Source organism: Eumetopias jubatus, unplaced genomic scaffold (genome assembly GCF_037043125.1).
Source record: "Eumetopias jubatus isolate StellerSeaLion01/CBP00866 unplaced genomic scaffold, mEumJub1_p1.0 scaffold_3, whole genome shotgun sequence".
NCBI lineage: Eukaryota > Metazoa > Chordata > Mammalia > Carnivora > Otariidae > Eumetopias > Eumetopias jubatus.
Genome location: NW_028274809.1, coordinates 120,525,505 through 120,547,120, shown reverse-complemented (window position 1 = coordinate 120,547,120; position 21,616 = coordinate 120,525,505). Strand labels below are relative to the sequence as shown.

General features: G+C 38.9%; 1 protein-coding gene across 1 annotated transcript in view; it reads left to right on the top strand.

Moving 5' to 3' along the window:
• The window catches only part of USP12 (ubiquitin specific peptidase 12), a 90,099-nt gene that overhangs the window by 34,955 nt on the left and 33,528 nt on the right, over positions 1-21,616 (top strand). The window contains exon 2 of the mRNA XM_028105451.1: positions 14,227-14,307. Coding sequence (XP_027961252.1) covers positions 14,227-14,307 — 81 coding nt within the window. The remainder of the gene's footprint in view (positions 1-14,226; positions 14,308-21,616) is intronic.

The window sequence follows — 21,616 nt, the reverse complement described above, 5'->3', positions numbered from 1 at the left end:
CTGGCCTTGTAAAATGGGTTTGGAAGTTTGGGAAGAGTTTGAGAAGGATAGGTATTGAATGTTCTTTGAATGTTTGGTAGAACTCACCAGTGAAGTCCATCTGATCCTGGACTTTTGCTTGTTGGGAGGATTTTGATTACTGATTCAATCTCTTTACTAGTAATCAGTCTTTTCAGACTTCCTGTTTCTTCAGGATTCTGTTGGAAGATTTATGTTTCCAGGGATTTATCCATTTCTTCTAGGTTGTCCCATTCGTTGGCATATAATTGCTCATGATAGTCTCTTTGATCCTTTGTATTTCTTTGGTATCATTTGTAACTTCTCTTTCGTTTCTAATTTTATTTATTTGAGCCCTGTCTTTGTTGTTCTTAGTCTAGCTAAAGAATTTTCCATTTTTTTTATCTTTTAAAGGAAAAGAGACTTCATTTCATTGATCTTTTTTCTACTTTTTGTCTCTATTTTTGCTGTGCTATGTATTTTTTTCTTTCTACTAACTTTGGCCTTAGTTTTTCCTTTTCTAGTTACTTTAGGTATAAGGTTAGATTGCTTATTTGAGATTTTTCTTGTTTCTTGGGCTAGACCTGTATTGCTATAATCTTCCCTCTTAGAACTGCTTTTTCTCCATCCCATAGATTCTAGTGGGTTTGTATTTCCATTTTAATTTGTTTCAAGATTTTAAAAAGTTTTTTTTTCCTTTGATTTCTTCATTGACCCATTGGTTGTTTAGGAACGTGTTGTTTGATCTCCGTATTTGTGATATTTGGTTTTGTTTTCTTATAATTGCTTTCTAGTCATACTGTTGTAGTTGGAAAAAATACTTGATAAGATTTCAGTTTTCTTACATTAATTATTAAGAATGTTTTGTGGGCTAACATACCTGTTTTGGAGAATGTTTCATGAGTATTTGAGAAAAATGTCTATTCTGCTTTTGGCTGGAATGTTCTGTATATGTTTATTAAGTTCTTCTAATCTAATGTGTTGTTTAAGGCTGTTATTTCCTTACTGATTTTTTTGGTTTGGGTTGTCTATCCATTGATGTGAGATATTAAAGTCCTTCACTATTGTATTGCTGTCAGTTTCTCTCTTTAGGTCTGTTAATAGTGATAGTGATAAATTCCTTTAGCTATTGCTTGTTTGGAAAACTCTTACCTCTTGAGTTCTGAATGATAACCTTGCTGGATAGAGTTCTTGGTTGGAAGTTTTTTCCTTTCAGCACTTTGAATATATCATTCTGCTCCCTCTGGCCTGCAAATAAATCTCCTTCACATGGTTTAGGTGTTTTTCAACCTGCTGCTTTTTCCCTGGGTCTGGGAGTGAATGAATCTGCACACAAGCCCTCTAAGAGCAGAATCTTTGTTTCCTACAGCCCTGTGTTTCTCCTGGATGTAAGCCCCATTGGTTTTCCAAACCAGATGTTTTGAGGGCTTGTCTCTCTGGTGCAGGTCCCAAGGGTTCAGATGCTTGAAGGAAAGCTCCATATTTGTGAGATCTCTTTCAACTCCTTCTGATTGTGGATCATTGCACCAGGGGTGGGGTTTTTGGAAAGCTAGTGTCTCTCTCCTTTTCTTTCCCTTGTTGATGTGGCCTTTTTATCCTTTGTTGTGGAGGATATGTTCAGCTAATTTTCAGTCCCTCTCCCCCCCAAATTGTTGCATATGTAGCTGTAGATTTGTCCATGGCAGGAGGTAAGTTCAGGATTCTCCTAGGAGACCATCTTTAACTGTTTCAATTTTGTCAGTTGTTGGTTGGTGCATGTTATGTTTGTAATTGTTATATTGTCTTGATGGATTAAACCTTTTATTAATATATAATGTTCTTTGTCTCTTTTCTTCCCCACCCTCCCCCCCCAGCTTTACTGAGATATTGACATGACATGCAAGTTTAAGGTGGTGATATGATACATGTGTGTATTGCAAAATGATTACCACCTTAAGATTAATTAACAACTCCCATCTCACATAATTGCCGTGTGTGTTGGGGGGGGTGATAACATTTAAGATATACTTTCTTAGATCTTTCAAGTATATAATACAGTATTTTTGTAAGTTTTTGGGGAGTGTATTTCACACACAATGTTGGTTTGGTTTCAGGTGTACATACAACTTTTTTTGACTTAAAAATCTATCTTGTCTGATAATAATAGCTTCCTTCCCTTCAGCCCTCTTTTCGTTACTATTTGCTTAGAATATCTTTTTGCATTCTTTTAATTTCGATCTCTTGGTGTCTGTTTATCTAAAATGAGTCTGTTGTAGACATCCTATAGTTAGATCATGTTTTTTTATCTGTTCTGCCAATCTCTACCAATTAGAGAGCTGAAGCCATTTACATTGAAAAGTAGTTACTGATAAGGACTCTGCATTTAAGTATTTGTGGTTTTGTTTTGTTTTTTGTTCTTTAATCCCTCTATTGATGACTTTTTGGTATTTACTTGATTTCTTTTAATGTACCATTTTGATTCCCTTATTTCCTGTATATATTTTAGTTTTTTCTTAGTTTTCTTGAGTGTTAGAATTAGCATCTTAAATTTATAACAACCTAGTTTGAATACCAATTCAGTTTCAGTAGTATACAGACATTCTGTGCCTGGATGTCCCTGTTCCTCCATCTTTATATTGTTGTCACAGACTACATCTGTACATTTTACATGTAGTAACACAAATCTATATTTATTGTTTAATATGTTTGTCTTTTAAATTCTGTGTGAAGAAAAGGAGAGTTAAAAGCAGAAGTACATACAGTAATACTGGCTATTGTATTTACCTGTGTTCTTTATTTCTTTACATGGCTTTGAGTGATTTCCTAGCTTTTTTTTTTTTCTTCATCTTGACGTGAGGGACTCCTTTTAGTATTTTCTTGGAGGTCAGGTCTACTAGGCCTGTCTTGGAATGTCCTCATTCTTCATTGCTGAAAGTCTGCAGTTAGAGAATTGTTGGACACTTTTTCTTTTTCAGCATTTGATTCCTGAAAAAGAAGCTCTTTATCTTACTGTGGATCCCTGGTATGTGATGAGTTGTTTCTGTCTTGCTGATTTCAAGATTTTTCTGTCTTTGTCCTTTGGCAGTTTGACTGTAATATATGGATCTCTTTGAGGTTTTCCTGCTTGGAATTTGTTGAATTCCTTGGATATGTAGATTCAGGTCTTTAATCAAATTTGGGAAGTTTGGGGCTATTATATCTTCAGATTTTTTTACTGCTTGCTTCTTCCCTCCCCCCACACTTCTTTGGGGATTCTCCAGTTGTATATGTTGGTATGTTTGATGGTGTCCCATTTTTCTGCATTCTTTTTTCATTGTGCTCTTCAGCCTGGATAATTTTAATTTCCTTATTTTCAAGTTTGCTGATTATTTCTCCTGCCTGCTCAAATCTGCCATTGGACCCCTCTAATGAATTTCTTCGTCAGAGGTAATTCCAGATGTTCTCTTCAGCTTCTTTTTTATTATAATCTCTATTGACATTCCCTGTTTATTCATACAGCATTCTCTTGATATCCTTTATTAGTTCTTTGGACATATTTAAGAGCGTTGATTTAACATCTTAGTAATTCTGACATCTAGCATTCCTCAGGGGTAGTTTTTGTCAAATTCTTTTTCTCCTCCCAAAGTGCTGTGGTTTTCTGTTTCTTTGTATGTTTTGTAACTTTCTGTTGAGAACTGGACCATTTGAATATTGCAGTGTGGTGACTCAGGAATCAGATTCTCCCCTTTCTCAGTGATTGCTGTTGAGGGTTGCAGTCATCTGTTTGTGTGGTGACTTTTCCGAAATAACTTTGCAAACTCTGTATTCTTTGTTGTGTGTGTGGTTACTGCAGTTTCTTTTACATTATCTGTGGTCAGCTTGTGGCCTGGCGGAGATTTACTTAAATATCTAGGTCTCCCCTCCCACCACCCAGAAAATCCAGAAGGGGAAGTTCATGCAGCCCAGGAGGGTGGAAACAGATGCAGGCGTCTGTGTTGTTTCCCTAGGCTACCTCCAGTATGACAGGATAAACAACCCAGTATTAGGAGGGCAGGGTCCCCATTGCCCACCCTGGCAGCAGCCAGTGCTTGAGGCACATGGGCCCTGTGCCTCCTTGTGCTGCGGGATGGAGCAACGGGGGTTGGTAGCTGGTTCGTGCACTCTACCCTCTGCCCTGGGTTGAGCAGCCTCTGTTTTCATCAGCCACTCCCCTGGTTGGTGTTAAGTGTTCTGAACTAGGTGATTTGGACGGGTTTTCCAGCTTAATGGTTTTGTGGAGGTACCGACCCCAGGAGTTTGAATTTTCTGTGCGACGTCACTCCACCTGTGGTTATGTTTTGGACGTGCAGTGGGGGCACCTGCATTCAGTTCCTTTCTATGTTTGACAAAACTATTTAAGTTTGATGATATTTTTACTTTTTATTAGGGTGAGCAGGAGTACTGTTAGCCTCTGGAATCCAGAGTATGAACTCTGTTGTAGTAACAGAGTTACTGAGGAAATAATTTTGATTTCATGTCAACGTAATAATACCTTGTGTCTATATAGTGATTTTCTTCAGAGGAATGTGGGAGACTTTACATATAGGTCATTATACTATAACCTAGGAGTTGGGGGAAAATAGAAGTGTTCCTGTTTTTGTAAGTGGAAAAGCATTGAACACGTGTTTTCTGATTGAGCATTATCATACAATCACTTATCCAAGTCAGGTGTCTGAAGTTGGCCTAGTACCAGTCCAGGGCTCCTTATTTTTTATAGAGCAAAATATTTTGTTCTATTATTTGGTAAAATAGAATATAAAAACTATAAAGAATATGGTAGAAAGCTCTTAAAACAATGTCACATTTCTTGTTATTTGTTCACCAGAGTAGGTGAATCTCTGCAGAGAGGCTGTAAAGACCAAATCTTAACCTTTTTTTTGTTGTAGGTAAGGTGCCAGGAAGGGAGTTCAGATATGGTTAAGTTTTAAATGTGTAACTGTTCATGAGAGTGTCTTATAAATTTCTCAGGAAAGTTTTTTGGTGTTGATATGAATAGGATTGGTAAAATTCAGTGTACTCAAATTAAGTATGTCATTATGCTAAGTTTGGTCATATTTGAGAATTTTCTTTTTGATGTTATTGTTAAGCTAAATGTGAAGGCTTGGCAGAGTAATTCTTGCTAAGCCCAGTATCACCACCATTACCTTCTGCCAGAGATGAATTAATGAGAGCATATTCAGTAACTCATTGTCTCGTGAACATTTACCAATTAAAAACATGGGTTTTTTTGGTGGTTGTTGGCACCAAGTCAGTGTTCTTACTTTCTCATTCCTTGACTGATTTAAAAGACTTTAAAAATGAATCTGAATCATATTTTATTCTCTACATGTAAATGTTCTCTACAAATAACACATTAGCTTGTGAATTACATAACTAAACTTTTCACTGAAGATATGAGATCAAATAATAAAAAGATCATAGCTTTTAACATGTCTAATAGGAGCATTGATGTTCTAATGGATATGTGAACTTCTGGAGGTTAAAATGATATGTCTAATGTTTTGGGGTTGGTCATTTATCATTGAATTATAATGATGATTCAGATACGTAACTTGCCTAGCTTCTGTTTCTTACATGGTATGTTTGTATATATATTACTGTAAGATGAAAAGGATTATATAAGTGTAGTTCTGAGTAAATGTAAATTTGCAATCATTTGGCCAGTGATTAATCATAGAATTGAATTTTCCTTAATTGCTTAGTTACCTGTGTAACTTACATGTTGCATATATGCTCCTGTAGCGGGAGCTGAAGAAGACAGTAAGCTGCTTTAATTTCTTCTGAATTCTTGAAAACTTGCCACACGTCTTCCCTGCTGGGTTGAAGATTTTTGGGGTGGTGTGGAGGATGGAGGGAAAATGGGAGGGACATATGAGCATGTACGCATGCACCATTGGAAGAAAGTTTATATGGCTTCTCCTTCTCCGTGGAACTTAACGAAAATGTCTTTCAGAAGACCTGTGATGGAACAGAGGCCAGAGCCCTTCGGGAGTGTAATTCATTTCCAGAGGTTGATAATTGGTTGTATAGTAGTTCAGAGATAGGAAGGCGTGTTGAGTTCCCCTTTCTTGTTGGAGGCTGTTACCTCCCTCCCTGTGTATACTATTTATACCATATGCTGTCTTACCAGGGGTGGCTTTGCTTTGTGCCGATCTCAGATTCTCAGCACTTGCAGCCCTCTGTGAAATGCCTCAAGGGTGCCACTCCACTCTTAGGTCTGGCTCAATCTTAAGAATCCCGTGTACTTTCTGTGGAGCACATCTTCACTTTGATGGCAGAGTTAAAACCAGAGGAGGCCAGTGTAGAGGTCCTAGACCAAGATTCTTAGAATGACAGCACACCAGTGTGGAACTTCCAAATACTTTCTCAGTTACTTTGACAATTTCGGTCTCTTGGGGGGTTGATCTGAAAGTGGGCGTAAGAAGGGGTAAAGAAACTATTGGTTTAGTGCCTACTGTGCTGGACATTGTTCTAAATCTTCTATACAGTTTTTAGAAACAGGACATAGTAAGTAAGGGTATCGTCCGCCCTGTTTTGCAGATACGGAAATTGGAGCACAAAGGGGTGAAATATTTTGCCCTAAGTTCACACTGTGATTGTGATTCTATGTTGCTGCTAATGGTCTTAGAATTCAGCATTTTTAGATTTGCAGTAGATGCCGTAAATCTGGTCTGACTTACCTTGCTGATGAGAAAAGCAAGTCGGAGTGATTTTGGAAGGTGATGCTGTGGTTAACTCCTATTTGGCCGGGAATGCAGGCCTCCCGATTACAGGCCATTTACTCAGTCCACTGCGCAGCCAGCAGTTGGAATGGTTAAGTGCCTACTCATGTTCTCTGGGCTCTCATTTTACCAGCGTGTAAAGCTATAACGAAAATACTTCGGAAGAAAAATTTAAGGCTTGACTCTTTTAGTTACATCTGAAGCCTTTCCCACATTCTCCAGCTCTCGGAGTCATTCCTGTCCTGATATCCTATAGTACATACTGTATACTAGCATAGTTTGACATTTATTTTCCCCTCTGTAACTTTAAAACAAATTGAAAACCAATTTTTAGTCACTGTATACTCCCCAATTGGATTATGACTTTGGAATTTTTTCTTACTCTTTTAAATCTTTGGTAGCACTGTATATATCAAAACTTTTTTTATTTAAACTCACAATGAAAATAGATTTTACAGTTAGACCTAATATAGACGTACTTAATTTTTGGAACAAAAATTTCACAAACGATCTTTTACTTGTAAGGAGATACACCATGAGACCTCTTCTGTTTTACTAAAAAAGCAAATGGTAGATCCACCACATTGATCTCACTCTCCACTACATGGTATTAATTACAATTTGACAGTCATGTTCTACAAGTTTTCACACAGGGCTGGGGAGAAAGTAGATATTCAGATACTTGGTGAATTTCACCTTTTATGAAGGACTGGTGCTTGGAGATGATTTTTATGATGCCTGAAACTTACGGTGTGGAAATGGGTTTTTTGTTTTTTTTTTAATACAAATTTTTGTTGTCTCTGATACAGTTTCAGGGACATGGTATCTTCCAGGAGAGCAGATGTGGGCTTTTAGCCTTCCTGTTCTTTTCCATTCTCTCATTTAAGATACTTGCTTCTTGTATCTTCTTTATTTTGGATTCATCCTTTCACTGCTCAGATTCACTTCTTCTGTGTTTGTTCATATCCTCACATGGGCTCTTCCTGTGCCTCCAGAACTTTTCTTAGTTTTACCACGGTCACTTGATTGTCTTCTCTTCAGGAAGCCTTTCCTGCCTGTTTTGGCAGCTCTCCTTTGGGTACTGACCTGGTGTGACCCTTCGGTGTTACACTTGGAATGATAAACACTGAATTCTAAGATATGATTTGAAACATGAGAGTGGGGGAAAATGTATTTTATCATATTTGTTTTAAACAAAAAGTTGTCTGGGAACTAATGGTTCAATGCACCTGTCTAGTATAAAAAAAGGAAGTATTCTTGATAAGTATATTTTCTAGGTAGTAGATAGTCATCTTTTTACAATTTACCATTTTTTTTTTTTTTTTTTTGCTCAAATGTATTGTGTTGTCTTGTGTCTTTCTCATAATGACAGAATGGAGGGCGGTCAGAGAGGTGTGGTTTCCATGGTTGACCATGTAAAACTTTTTAAATCAGAAACAGCCTTCCCCTGGGTTATTTTATTTTTTCCTGTTTGCACATGGTATCTTCAGAATGGTAGATCAAAGACATCCTTATAGTTTTAACTTACTCTTCCTTGGAACAAGGAAGTCTTCCTTCCTTCACTTGGATGGTTATTTTTTGGCATGAAAAAGAAGCGTTGCTCAGCTTTCTAAGAATTCATAGTAGGCAGGTTTAAGGAGGCACTTAACTCCATGACCTATACATTCTTGGATTGCATGACTGTTTCTGGGAATGTGATTATATATCCTAACTTTTATTTAGAACTTAATGTTTGACCTTTAATAGACTGTCCAAACATTTTTCCTTAATATCTTAGTGAGATCAGAAGAACCAATAGAGTCACACATTGCTAGACACATGCGGATGGGAGGTACTGTAGATTTTGAGGTCTTACGTATGAGATAACCGAGGTCCAGAGAGAGAAGCATTTGCCTCAAGTTGTTACAGCTAGTTAGTGGCAAGGCCAGGAAGGCCAGGACCAGACCCAAGTCTGTAGCTTTGCTAGGTCAGTGCCATAATAGTGTTCCATGGTCTCGCTACAGCAGCTCCACAACGGACCCATTCTTCCGTGAAATATTTTCCATGAAACAACATTTCCTATTTTTAATAAAATGTTAGTTTGAATTACTAGCATTATATTGACAGGAATGTTGACTAAAAAAATATTACCCAAGGGAGCCCGGGTGGCTCAGTCAGTTAGGCATCCAACTCTTGATCTTAGCTCAGGCCTTGATCTCTCAGGGTCATGAGTTCAAGCCTCATGTTGGGCTCCATTTAAAAAAAAAAGAAAAAATATTACTCAATATTAATCTTGTTTCTTAGGCACAGCCATTGAGTTTTTTTTTCTGATTTAATTAATTTATCTTATTAAGACTTTCTGTTTTGTGGGGGGCTAGGGTAGTACAGGGATCTCCCATATAGCCCTGCCCCTACGCGTGCATAGCCTCCCTCATTATCAGCATCCCCCGCCAGAGTGGTACATTTGTCATAACTGATGAACTGCACTGAAACATCATAATCACCTAAAGTCCATAGTTCATGTTACTGTGTACTCTTGGTATACATTCTGAACAAATGTGTAATGACCTATCCATCATTATAGTATTATACAGAATATCGTCACTGCCCTAAAAATCCTCTGTGCTCTGCCTATTCATCCCTCCTTCTCCCCAACTTCCAATTTTTTTACTGCCTTCCATAGTTACCATTGAGTTTTTAGTTTCAATTATTATAATTTTCATATTTAGAAGTTTGGTTCAGTTCTTTTACAAAATCTGCTTAGGCTTTAGAGTCTCACCTCTCTTCTTATAATCAAGCAATTGTTATTTCTTGGCACATAGTAAGCATTTGTTTTGTGTCCTGTCTGAAATAGTTCTGATAGTTAATATCTTGAGAGTCTAAATCGGCTGTCTGTGCTTCTGCTGGCTTTTATTCATAGTGTTTTCCTGTTGTTTTGTGTATGTGTAGGAGTTTTGATTTTGAACTCAAATCTCTTGGAGTTTTAGTTGTGGGAGTTTTTTGTGGGGTGGATTAACTTCATCTTCCAGAGTGAACTTCTGGTTCTGCTCGTTGTTGGTTGAAGAGGGTGCCATCAACTCAGGGTCTCTCTGAATATCACGACCTGCTTGAGTGGTTCTGTTTTAAGATCATGCAGCTTGCATGGATTTGGGTTACAGTCTTTCATGAGGGTCAACTTGGGGTTATAAATTTTTGGAAGTTCTCCTCCACTCCCAGTGCCAAGGACATGTCACACATGTTTCCTTGCTGCCTCCTCTTGTGGTAGAGGATTATTTCTTGCTCCCCCTGACATGAAGACCCAGCCCTTTTGGAATCTTAGTGTCATGCTCAGGTCTTCTGTTAGCCTTCCTGTCGTGCCAAGTTTTAGGTTTCCCTGCACTGCCATTTCATTCAGCTGTCAGAAGAGAGTGTAAATGCCACTAGTGTTGACAAATACCCTCAGCGTAAAATCTCTCTTTGGCATTGGCCTATCTCCCAGGGTACTCCCATCATTTTGTTTTTTGTTTCCTGCAGAGTCCTCATTTTCTCACCAGCTCAGTAAATTATTATTTTTTTAATATTAAAATTCATCCACCTTCTTGTTGTTTTCATCAGGAGGGTCATGAATACCTCATTACTTCTTTATGATGAATTCTGTAGTAATAGGTACTGACTCTAAAATAATCTTTTGTGTAAGTTACAAAAATGGAGACAGAACGATCAGAAAAGAGTATCTCTTCCTTCTCTGTGTGTCGTGTACTCATACAAAAGAGAAGAATCCTGATACCCTATGAAAGCTTTAGAGCAGAATTTTTTTTTTTTTTAAGATTTTATTTATTTCTTTGACAGAAAGAGACACAGCGAGAGAGGGAACACAAGCAGGGGGAGTGGGAGAGGGAGAAGCAGGCTTCCCGCCGAGCAGGGAGCCCATGCAAGGTTCAGTCCCAGGGCCCTGGGGTCATGACCTGAGCCGAAGGCAGACGCTTAACGACTGAGCCACCCAGGCGCCCCTTAGAGCAGGAATTCTTAACCTGAGCATGGCCACCATTTCTTTCCTTTTTCCTGGTAAATCATCACTGATTTAATAAACCACTGTTAATTGTAGTGGAATCATATTTCTCAAGTGTAGAGATGGAGAATTGTTCAGAGCCATTACTATTGGATATTGACTTGTTCCAGGTTCAATTTAAACCTTGGGGTGCTTCGTTGACCATTATTTGACATGATAGGGTTTGTCAGCCTTCAACAAAATCTTCAAGGGGTGACGTTGAGAACTCTTCTGAAGATACTAAAAATTATACAGCAAACTTTTGGTTTGGTGGCTGTTTTTCCCCAGCTGTATCTAACCCTAGTGTTGAAAACCAGTCACCAGAAACTGAATTACTTAGTCTCCTCTTTGCCTTTGTAGTTAGCATTCAGCTAGAGGTAGAGAGATGTACTCTCATTGCTTCTGCAGAGAAAATCTTGAATTCATGCCATAAGAATAACGTCCCGCACACTCACAGAATCTGCATTACACAGCATCATTATCATGGTAAGGTATATGTTACTATGCTGCACTTTAATTTAGAACTGTCATAAAGTAAATCCCATTCTCTCTTTGAACTTTCTTTTTGGATCTGCTCTTCTTACTCCATCTGTCGCTATAATGTCTCCCTTTTGAACTGTGTTGTTTGGCATATATTGGTTGGCTTCGACTTCCATGGAGCTTTGTGTTGATACAGTAAATGTCCTCAGAAATGTTGATAAAAGTGATTGGTAATGTTAGAATGTTGAGTTAGAAGAGACTTTAGAAATTACCTAGCCTTAATTTTCTAAACATACTTAGCTGTGAAAACCTTAATTTGGGTAAAGGATTACTTGAAAAACCCAACAGATAAACTTGGAGCTGGGGTTTTTGAAAATCAGTGAGGAGATGAACCCTTTTATTTCGCAAATGAAGCTTCTTAAATGCAGAAAGGTTAAATGACTATGGTCTATGGCTGTTTCCATTTTATCACACTTAGCATCCTCTTCCCAGACCTCTGGATTGGGGTTTTGCTTTACTGTCAGCCTTTTGGAGAGTACAGTGACTGTGCCTCTGGGCCGCTAGGTGGAATTGGCTAGAGTGAGGAGATCCATTTTTTTTATTAATAGCTATCTCATTTTTTCTTCTGACTTGTTTTCTTCTCTTATTTCTTAGGTGTTGCACGGGGCAGATACTTATTACCATTACTGGCTAATGAGGGTAGTTTTTCCCCCCTTGACTTTGAAGGGAAGGGGAAGAAGGAAACCAACGTTTATGGGACACCTGCTTATGTAACAGGCACTGCAGGATGCTGTCACAGAGTTTTAAATTCCTTTCATTTGTAGCTATCCTATAAAGTAGTTGGTGACATTTTCCTTTTGTAGTTAAGGAAACTGAGGCGCAGAGAAGCTAATAATCTGATCCATAGTCAGACTTACCTTGAGGATGCAGGACAGCTGGAGGATTTTCTAAGCAGGGTGTGAAAGTCTATGATGTGGGCGGGTTGGGGGGTTGGTAAGTGGATCCTCTGGCATGGTTGGAATACACGGTCTGTTGTGTGTGATTGGCATTAGCCTGGGCAGAGAATGTTCACATGTTATTCTGTTCATCCTAAGGGCCAGAAATGCTTTCCTGAGTTCTGTGTACTGGCATTTTACTGTTCCACATAAATAGATGCAATAAGGTTGTATTTTGGATAATAGAACCTTTCTTCTTTCTCCTTCTCCCCCACTTGCTCCCCCTCCTCCTCTTCTTTTTTGTGGGGAAGGGGTTATACTTATTTGAATAAACTAATACCAGTTTGAATTCTTATAGTAAGGGGTAAACATCTGGGCTTATTGATACTTTTCGACATATGTGAGGAAATTTTATGACGTGATAACTTGAGCTGCCAGGGATGGGGCGTGGGGCTTGCAACATTTCCACCAAGACAGATTTGTTCAGTAGATCTTGAAGTTGCAGTGATAATTGAATTTGATGTTGTTACAAAACAGTGGATGGCCAAATTAGAAATAAATGGTTATCTATAAACTAGCGATTATATCAAGATTTTGTAGAAAGCCTAAAATAAGTTCTAAATTTAAAAAAAAAAAAAAAGGCAGTATCATGTTTATATACAAGTGCTGGATGGCTGGAGGATATTAAAGGAAATGTCTTGTTTTGGTAGAATTTGACCACCAATCCACCAGGTCCCTTTAATCAGTCCTTATAATCAGGAAGTTGAGGATGTGCTGCCTAACAAAGGTTGGGCTTCCCCAGTCCAGGAGTGGAGCTCAGTCAGGAAACAACAGGGGTGGGCTTCTGAGCTCGGGGTGTTAACCTCATGTCAGTGCCTTTGAGGAGGCATAGTGTGTGTGTTGTCGTCTTGTGTGCAACTTTACAAAGTGGTGTTCAGGTAGTTTGTGAATAAAATGGATATGGTATCATGTCTGTGGTGGTATGTTTTCTTGGGAATTTTCAAGTCATCATATCCAGAGTTGGGTGTTCAGAATTGCTGTCATTTCTCTTTCCAGCTGTGTTTGGAGTCCATTTAGTGGCATGTGTCAGTACGCAGGGGCACCCTGCCCCCGCCCTCCCTTTTTTCTCAGGGACCTCAGTGCACAGAGTTGAGTCAGTCGTATTCCCGAGGCCATGACACTCAGTCGTTGTCTGGGCAAGGCCCTTCTTTTGTTGGGTTTCATTTTATTTTTTTCCTTTTTTATCCTTCATCCCCAATTCCATGTCCCAGTCCTCTTTCAGCACCCATTCAAGTATGTTTAATGTACGTTCTTCAGCCCATTGGCCATGTGCTATTTTTTATATATGTGTTAATCTCATTTTTTTTCTTTAACATTATGTTTTTGAGAAGTAGTCATGCTTTTGTATGTGAACCCAGTTCCGTTACTCTGACTCTGCTACGTAGTATGCTGGTTGTCTGCTGGGCAATCATCAGTGCTACTTCACACAACATTCTTGTCACTTTGGGCTCCGTGTGGGGATTTTTCAGGTATATACCGCCAAAGAATTGTTAGGTCATTGACTATCTGCATCTGTCATTTCAGCTCTCCTGTTACAGCAGGGGCTTTAGTCCATTACCTAGAAAAAAAGTAGCACATTATAAATATAATTTCTTGATCCACGCTTTGGTTTCCTGGGGAAGTTCTTCTGAACTGGTTTTTAGTCATACTATTAAAATCCTTTACTCTTCACTATCTTCCTTTATTTTCCTTCAGTAATGTTAGGGAGTCAGAGGGAACATAGTTTTTTAAAGGATTTCTCTGTTGGGGCACCTGGGTGGCTCAGCCGTTAAGCGTCTGCTTTTGGTCAGGCTGTGATCCTAGGGTCCTGGGATCGAGTCCCGCGTCGGGCTCCCTGCTCAGCCGGAAGCCTGCTTCTCTCTCTCCTTCTGTCTGCCATTCCCCCTGCTTGCTCTCTCTCTGTCTGTCTCTCTCTCTGTCAAATAAATAAAATCTTAAATAAAGGATTTCTCTCTAATGCCTATATAACTGTGAAAACGTTATGAAAATACTACAAATACTAACATTTTTTTTTTTTTTTATTTTATAGGGCGCCAATGCCTCGGCATTAGAGAAAGAGATTGGTCCAGAACAGTTTCCAGTCAATGAGCACTATTTTGGATTAGTCAATGTAAGTATCCATTGATACTTAGCCTTCACCAGTATCGTTGGAAATAGTTTTAAAAATGATGAATGCATTTCATAATTTATTAGAGGAAAATTGTTTATTTGCATCAGTAGGATTAAGGCCAAGAAACTTGATCTGAAACTCTCTTTTTAAATGGAAGGGAAATAAAGTTGCCCAAGGTCTTAAGAGTTTTAAAACAGTTTCATTTTTCCTATTTTGTGTCAGAATTTATCATAACCAAAATTTTGTGTGGCCTACACCAAATGATCTTTTGCTTCTTTGAGAATCCTTTAAATGTCTAAATATAAGTGGCCCAAATGTACAGGTATAATAAACTTTTGCAAGTGCCTCCATGTGTCTGTAGAGTAGTTGTCACCTTAATTCTGGCAGTGTCCCACTAGTATAGATATACAAGTGCAAAATATAGGCAAAGGGTACATTCCCCAGTCCTTGTGGAAGTAGTTCTAGCAATTATGCATCATGAAAACTTTGGAAGAACTTTCTTTTAGAGTTTTCAACTCTTTTCTGAATCATCAGCACACACCACAAATCTGTGTTGTTGTGTGCTGTTAGATCCATGGTGAGTGTTTTAAACTATACACAGAGAGGTGATAATACAGGTGGCAAAATAAGTTCCATCGAACACACCTGTGTGTCACTGAACACTAGTACGTAATTGTGACATATGAGGGGGATTTCTTGTCTGATTTGAGGAAAGCGGTTAAAGTGATGTGGGTGTTTCCTCTTGCTCTGGGAGTCCGCTCATGAGTGTGAAGCTTGTAACACATTCAGCAGTCCCCACTCCACAGTGCCTCCCGAGAGGAGGCTGGTCATTCCTGCACGGGCGATTTTTCCTGGAATCTACCCCTACATTCTGAGTAAAGTGCCTGTGCTGCTAATAACAGTCCATTGACTTCCTGTTACGGTAGGTAAGAAACTTCGCCCTCTTCAACCACCATCCCTGCCCATTCTCTGGTATGGAATTAGCCATTTATTTTCCATGTCCTTGTGCTCGCTTCGGCAGCACATATACTAAAATTATTTTCCATGTCCTTAATTTGCATTTATTCTTCCCAAAGTCTTCAGCAGCGCTAAAAAAGCTGAGAAGACTTTCTCAGTACCAGTTTGCACTGCGTTGTCCTCAAGGCCCTGACAGCCCTCTGGAGCCCTGTCATCCCGCCGTGTGGCCCCTGCGGCCTCCTCTTCCCTTCACCCTAGACATCCCTTCACTTCTCTCCTTCCCTAGATGCCCTCTTCTGCTTGGGTTTTTCCCTGCTTTGTGGAACATGTTCTGTAGTAGCGTCCTTAGGGAGTGTGCCCAGGAGGTAAACATTGAGAGCTTGTGTATTTATCTTGTTTCGGTTATTGTCAAAGCTAGATATAGATCCTAAGTTATAACCGGCCTTTAGAATTTGTAAGGGATTACTCTCTGGCTTTCTGGCTTCTGTTGACATCCACAGGGCTGATGCCATTCTGATTCTTCATCTCTTCTGTGTGGCTTTTTCCCCTTTAAAAAAATGTTTGGGAGGCTTTCAGAATGTGGATGGATATCCACGGGGTTCTGAAATTTCATGATGCATCTTCATGGCCCGCCCCCCCCGCCCTCCCACTAGTGTTGCGTTGGCTATTTATCAACCCATTTAGACATTTTTCATTTTCCTCAGTTCTAGAACATTTCTGATATTAGTATTTGGATAATTTCCTTCCTATCAGTGTTATCTCTTTGTTCTGTCTTTTTTCATATACTCTTAGTTGCATATTGAAATGCAGACTGATTCTTTGTTTTTCCTCCTTTTTCCATTTTTTGATCATCTGATATTATTCTACATTGCCCTTTTTTGTCCAGTTCGTTGCACTTTTTTTTTTAAAGATTTTATTTTTTTATTTATTAGAGAGAGAAAGAGAGGGAGGAAACACAAGTAGGGGGAGTGGGAGAGGGAGAAGCAGGCTTCCCGCTGAGCAGGGAGCCCAATGTGGGGCTCGATCCCAGGACCCCGGGATCATGACCTGAGCCGAAGGCAGACACTTAACGACTGAGCCACCCAGGCACCCCTGCGCTTTTATATCGTAGAGTGTTGCCTTAATTTTTTGATCTTGTTTTATGGAGGCAATATTCTCTGTTATTTTTCTCAGGATATTATTTATAATTTTTATTGTTGAGGTTTTCTTACGCTTACTGGATTGTTTTGAGGCCCCTACTCCCCCGCCCCCACCATTTTAAATTCTGTCTTTCCTAATGGGATCTTTCCTCAAATTTCATCCATACATAAAAGTGAAATTCTGAAAAGCTGATTGGGACTTGGTGTATTATGGGTGGAGCTTATCAGCTATGGGTTTCCCTCTAGGGTGACCCCTTGTTAAGCAGGCTTTAGAAATAGCTGCACCCATCCCCCATTCTAGTGGCTAGAGCATTTCTTCTGGGGTTATTCCTTGGTGCTGGGGGACTTTCACTTTCTGTCAAGGGGTGGCTTCCTCAGGGTTTTGTTGAGCCCTCTGTTTTCTGTTTGGTGCCTCACTGCTGTCCTCAAGGGCTCTTGAACCAGACTCTCCTGTGCAGCTTCTGTGGAGACTAAACCTGCAGTTGAAAGAAAGGTTAAGTATCTAGGGGTCTAAATGGTCCTTTTAAAAGACTTATAACCAGACCTCTGTTTTTAGGTGAACCCCTACCCCCCATTTTTTTTTTTTGGGCCTTTTGAGTTTTTGCTTAATTTATTCTTTTACTGTCATTTTATTGGGGTTTTGTGGGGAGGGCGGGGAGTTAATTGACTATTTAATTTCCCTGGTTTAACACGACCTGGCCTCTACTTCTAATATCTAAAATGTTCGTGCTTACGTGCAGAGGCGTCTGGTAATCAGAAGCCTGGTGTCCATTCTGGCAGTGGCAGAACCCCAGCTTCTTCACTCTCACGAACTACTTCCCTGCGGCTCCCACCCTTACTCGGTTCACGCTCTAAAGCTAATGGTCTTGAATTGTAGGAAAGTTGTGCTCATTGATAGTGTCTCAGAAGAACCCATTTTCTTCGCACAGGAGTATTTTATATATTGAAGGCTGTTTTACCTTTAATCTTCTCCAGTTTAAATATTTCAGTCTCTCCATTTTGTGTCTGACTGTAACTCTTTTTGTAAATAGCCTCAGAACAACTAAAACAACATCCTTGAGAAAAATCTTACTATAAAATGAGTTTAAAAGTCTTTTTTTGTTGTTGTTTTTACTCTCATGTATCACTTTGAGAATACCATTGTCAATTGTGTAAAAAAAAAAAAGGATTTCTAAGAAGGTTTCATTTTTATTGTTCCCTGTGGATCAATCCAAATTAAAAGGGCAATATTTGTGCTTCTCCCTGAAGCTGACTAACCGAGATTCAGTAAAACCCAAGAGAAACAGGAGGGAGTGAAGTTAGTAAGGGACCTTTAGAGGAAGCTTTGTCTTTCACCCCTTCCAGAGACTCATTTGATGGGTAGAAATGTAGTTTCTGATCTCTGTGCCTAGTTACTATGATGAAGAATTGGGGATCTCTGAGGTAGCCGGGGCTCAGTCAACTATGAAAGACTGATGAACACCTGAGTTAAATTGAGAAATTAATTGGTCGTCAGAGTAGATGCAGCAGAACTAGTATAGTGATTAACTCTTTCTGTGATTAAACTTTCAGGTTACCTTGCAACTGTGTTCTGTACTGTTAACTTTTTGCTCTAGGTCCTGTATTCCAGTTCTTAAAATATCCTCGCTCTTTCTCTTTGTTTCCCTCCCCCTTCCTCCTTTTTAAAAAAAAATTATGGAGTTAATCACACTATTTATAGGAGTCCCTTAAAAATAAGGGGTGGAGCTTTGGAGTGGGTAGGGGAGGGTAGCTTAGTTAATTCAGAGATCAACATTTTAACTTCTTTTTCTCTCTCTGTACCTGTCTGCCAGGGTAGGTAGTGTTGAAACAACACTGGAATGTAACTACTTTAAGAAACTGTGGTTTGTCTTTTCCAATAATTGGATTTTGTTAAAATGAGGCACACATGCTCTTAACAAAAAGCTTACCCCGAGAAGAGTTCCTATTAGACCTGCCCTTTTGGAGCCTTTTTGTGACTGGCGAGTGACACAGTCCTTCACTAGCACTTGCCTTTGGGAAATAGTACAGGTATTTGGGCAGTTAGAAAATCAGACTTTTTTTTTTTTTTTTTTTGTTAATGGGCAGAAGAAAAATAACCACAGTTTGATTAGCACAAAATTCAACACAGGGGTTACTCTGGACATTCTTAATATAACCTATTTTCCATTACTTTCAATTGCAGTTACCTTTTTCTTGGAAGAATATTTTCACAAATGATCCTTTTATAGCAGTTCACTCTTAATAGTTCTGATGTCTATCACTGTACTTTGCATAATACATAGAGTGGGGATTTCCTTTTGGTTTAACTCTTGAGCATGCTTTAATATGTTCAGAGATGAGAAATATTAGTGTGGTGTGGGGGTTTAGGAACTGTCTTTTGAGTAGGCAAGGGAGCCTTTTGGAAGCTTTCTCTTGCAGCAGAATATCCTACTTAAATTTTGTCACCCCTTTATAGGGTCAGCTAAGTTCTTTGAAAATGAATTGTTTTAATCTGATGAACGAGATTGCCTGTTTCCCCTTATATCTTGCAGCTAGTGAGTACTTATTTTCGTAAAGTTGATAGAAAAGGAGTGATTTCAGTTAGTAGTATCTCTTTCCTACTTTTTTTGTGCAGTCTGCATTTTTAAATAGCCTTTTTCCATTGTTTTATTATATGGTTCTGTATTAATTCTCTAATACAGTAGGAGCCAACAGACATATGGCCTCAATAAATCTGTTTGTGAGGCCACAGTGGAATGTGCTTTTCCATAAAATCTTTGTTATGAAATAACAATTGTGTTCCTTAGACCATCTTACAAAAGGCTTTTAACCCTGAATTGCTAGTAGTCATTGGTTGGAATTCTGGATCCAGGGAACAGGAGCCATTATGAAGGAGAGAGACAAATAAAAATGAAACTTTCTTTCTCTTTGTAGGTTATAAAGTTGATTAGGCAAATGTCTCTTGGTTCTGTTTTCGTTTGAATTGATTCATTCTCATTTAGTTTCTCTCCACCTGATGGCCATAGGCTACTTGAGGGTTATATTATCAGAGATCCCAGAGAATGTTCATAATAGACTTGACAAAACAACTCTGCCCCAAGTACTCTGCTGAGATTGGATCAGGTGTCCAGCCCTGTTGCAGGGTCTATAAAAGGGTTTGTGATTGACAACCCCAGAATTTATGTAGAGAAGTCACTTTCTATAAGGAAGGGTGGGACAGTGGAGTCAGGGTGTGGAGTGAGGAATGGATGTCCACTAGCATGTGGAGGGACACTTTTAGATTAGGTCCACTTGGCTGTAGTGAGAATGGTGGGTAGGGGAACGTGGGGTATAGTGTTAAAAACACAGAGCCACCTAAACAAACTACAGGAGGGGAAGAGGGTCTTTCCTTAGAAGGGGATGTTCACAGGACAGGCATCATCACCACCAGCCTCCATGGGGGACAGTGGAGCATTTAAACATTTTAAAACATTTTTTGAAGGCAAAATTGTTGAGCTAATGGTGGTAAACAACAGTTGTCTCCAAATGATATATGTAAGATGAACAATTGGGCTTTAGGAAGAACTATAGAATTCCTAATGTTTATTTTTATCTAAAAATGAGAGAGAAGCCTTACTAATTCTTGTTTTTAAAGTTTTTTATTCATTTGAGAGAGAGAGAGAGAGAGAGAGCATGCGAGGGGGAGGGTGGTGGGAGGGGCAGAGGGAGAGGGAGAGAATCTCAAGCAGACTTGCCCACTGAGTGTGGAGTCCTATATGGGGCTCGATCCCAGGACTCTGAGATCATGATCTGAGCCGAAATCAAGAGTCAGGTGCTCAACTGACTGAGCCGCCCAGGCGCCCCAGCTTTACTAATTCCTAATAAATGGATGATACAGGTCTCCATACTCTATTCGTGTGTGAAGTGGTCCTATGACGCTTCAAGTTCCATAGCGCCAAAGAGTTGACAGTATAACTGTCTCTTATTCATTTATGCGGTTACAAACTATTATCATTTCAGTGTAGATTTAGAGATTGTATGATTTAATTTCAGTTAATCTATTTTTTCCAAAATGGACAAATGACTTAAAAAAGATGGTTTCAAAAATAACAATGCAGTGATGAAGTCCTGAGAACCATTGTCTGTGCTTCATGTGGATTATTAATTTAATTCTTTACAAGAGTTTAGAAGGTGGGCACTGTATCATAAACCCCATTTACAGACAAGGAAGTGGATGAACAGAGTGGTTTAGTAGTTTGCCGAGGTCGGAGAGCAGAGCCAGTCTTGAACCTAGGTTTGGTTTCAGAGCCTGCGTGCTCAGTTACTGTGCTGTGCTGCTCTCAAGGCAGGTAATTACTCAGATGAATTCAGACAGATTCGGTAGGTAGGATTGGGAATTTAATTTAGAAAGTAAAGTAAGACCCTTGGACCTATCTGTGTATCTGTCCTTGATTGCCATTAAACCCACATACCGAGATAACGGAATATAAACTCAGACTATCAGTCAGAGTATTAAAATCTGTAACCCACAGTTTACCAAAAGGCATTCTCCGTTTCATTGCTCTCACTTAAATAGTAATAATTTTTAGTGAAAACAAAATCAGTGTAAATAAGATAAAAATTGTACGCATTTACTTTGTCTTAATCACATTTGTTCTACAGTTGGCTACTGAACAACATGGGTTTGAGCTGCTCAGGTCCATCTATATGCAGTTTTGTTTTTTCTTTTGTATAAAAAGTATAGTATTGTAAATGTATTTTCTTTTATGATTTTCTTAATAGCATTTTCTTTTTTCTAGCTTGCTTTATTGTAACAACATAGTATATCATACATATAACATACAAAATAATGTGTTAACTGATTGTTATAGGTAAGGCTTCTGGTAAACAGTAGTCTATTATTAGTGAAGTTTTTGGGAAGTCGAAAGTTACACGCAGGTTTTTGACTGTGTTGAGGGGTCACTGCCCCTAACTCCTACATTGTTGAAAGGCCAACTATATGTAATGTATATCTTTATGTATATAAATTTTGCATTTTATAAAAGTATATTTTGATGTATATGATGTAGCACATTATTTTTATTTGTATTTATTAGGGATGTGTGCTCAAAATGATCTTAGAGATGGGGATATGATAAATATTTGTGGAGGGGGCATTTATTTTAAAACTAGGAGAAAAAAGACATTAGAGAAAGCAGGCACAGGTCATTGTGTTCAATAAGCAACTGAAAAATCAATGCTGAGACCTTGAGGAG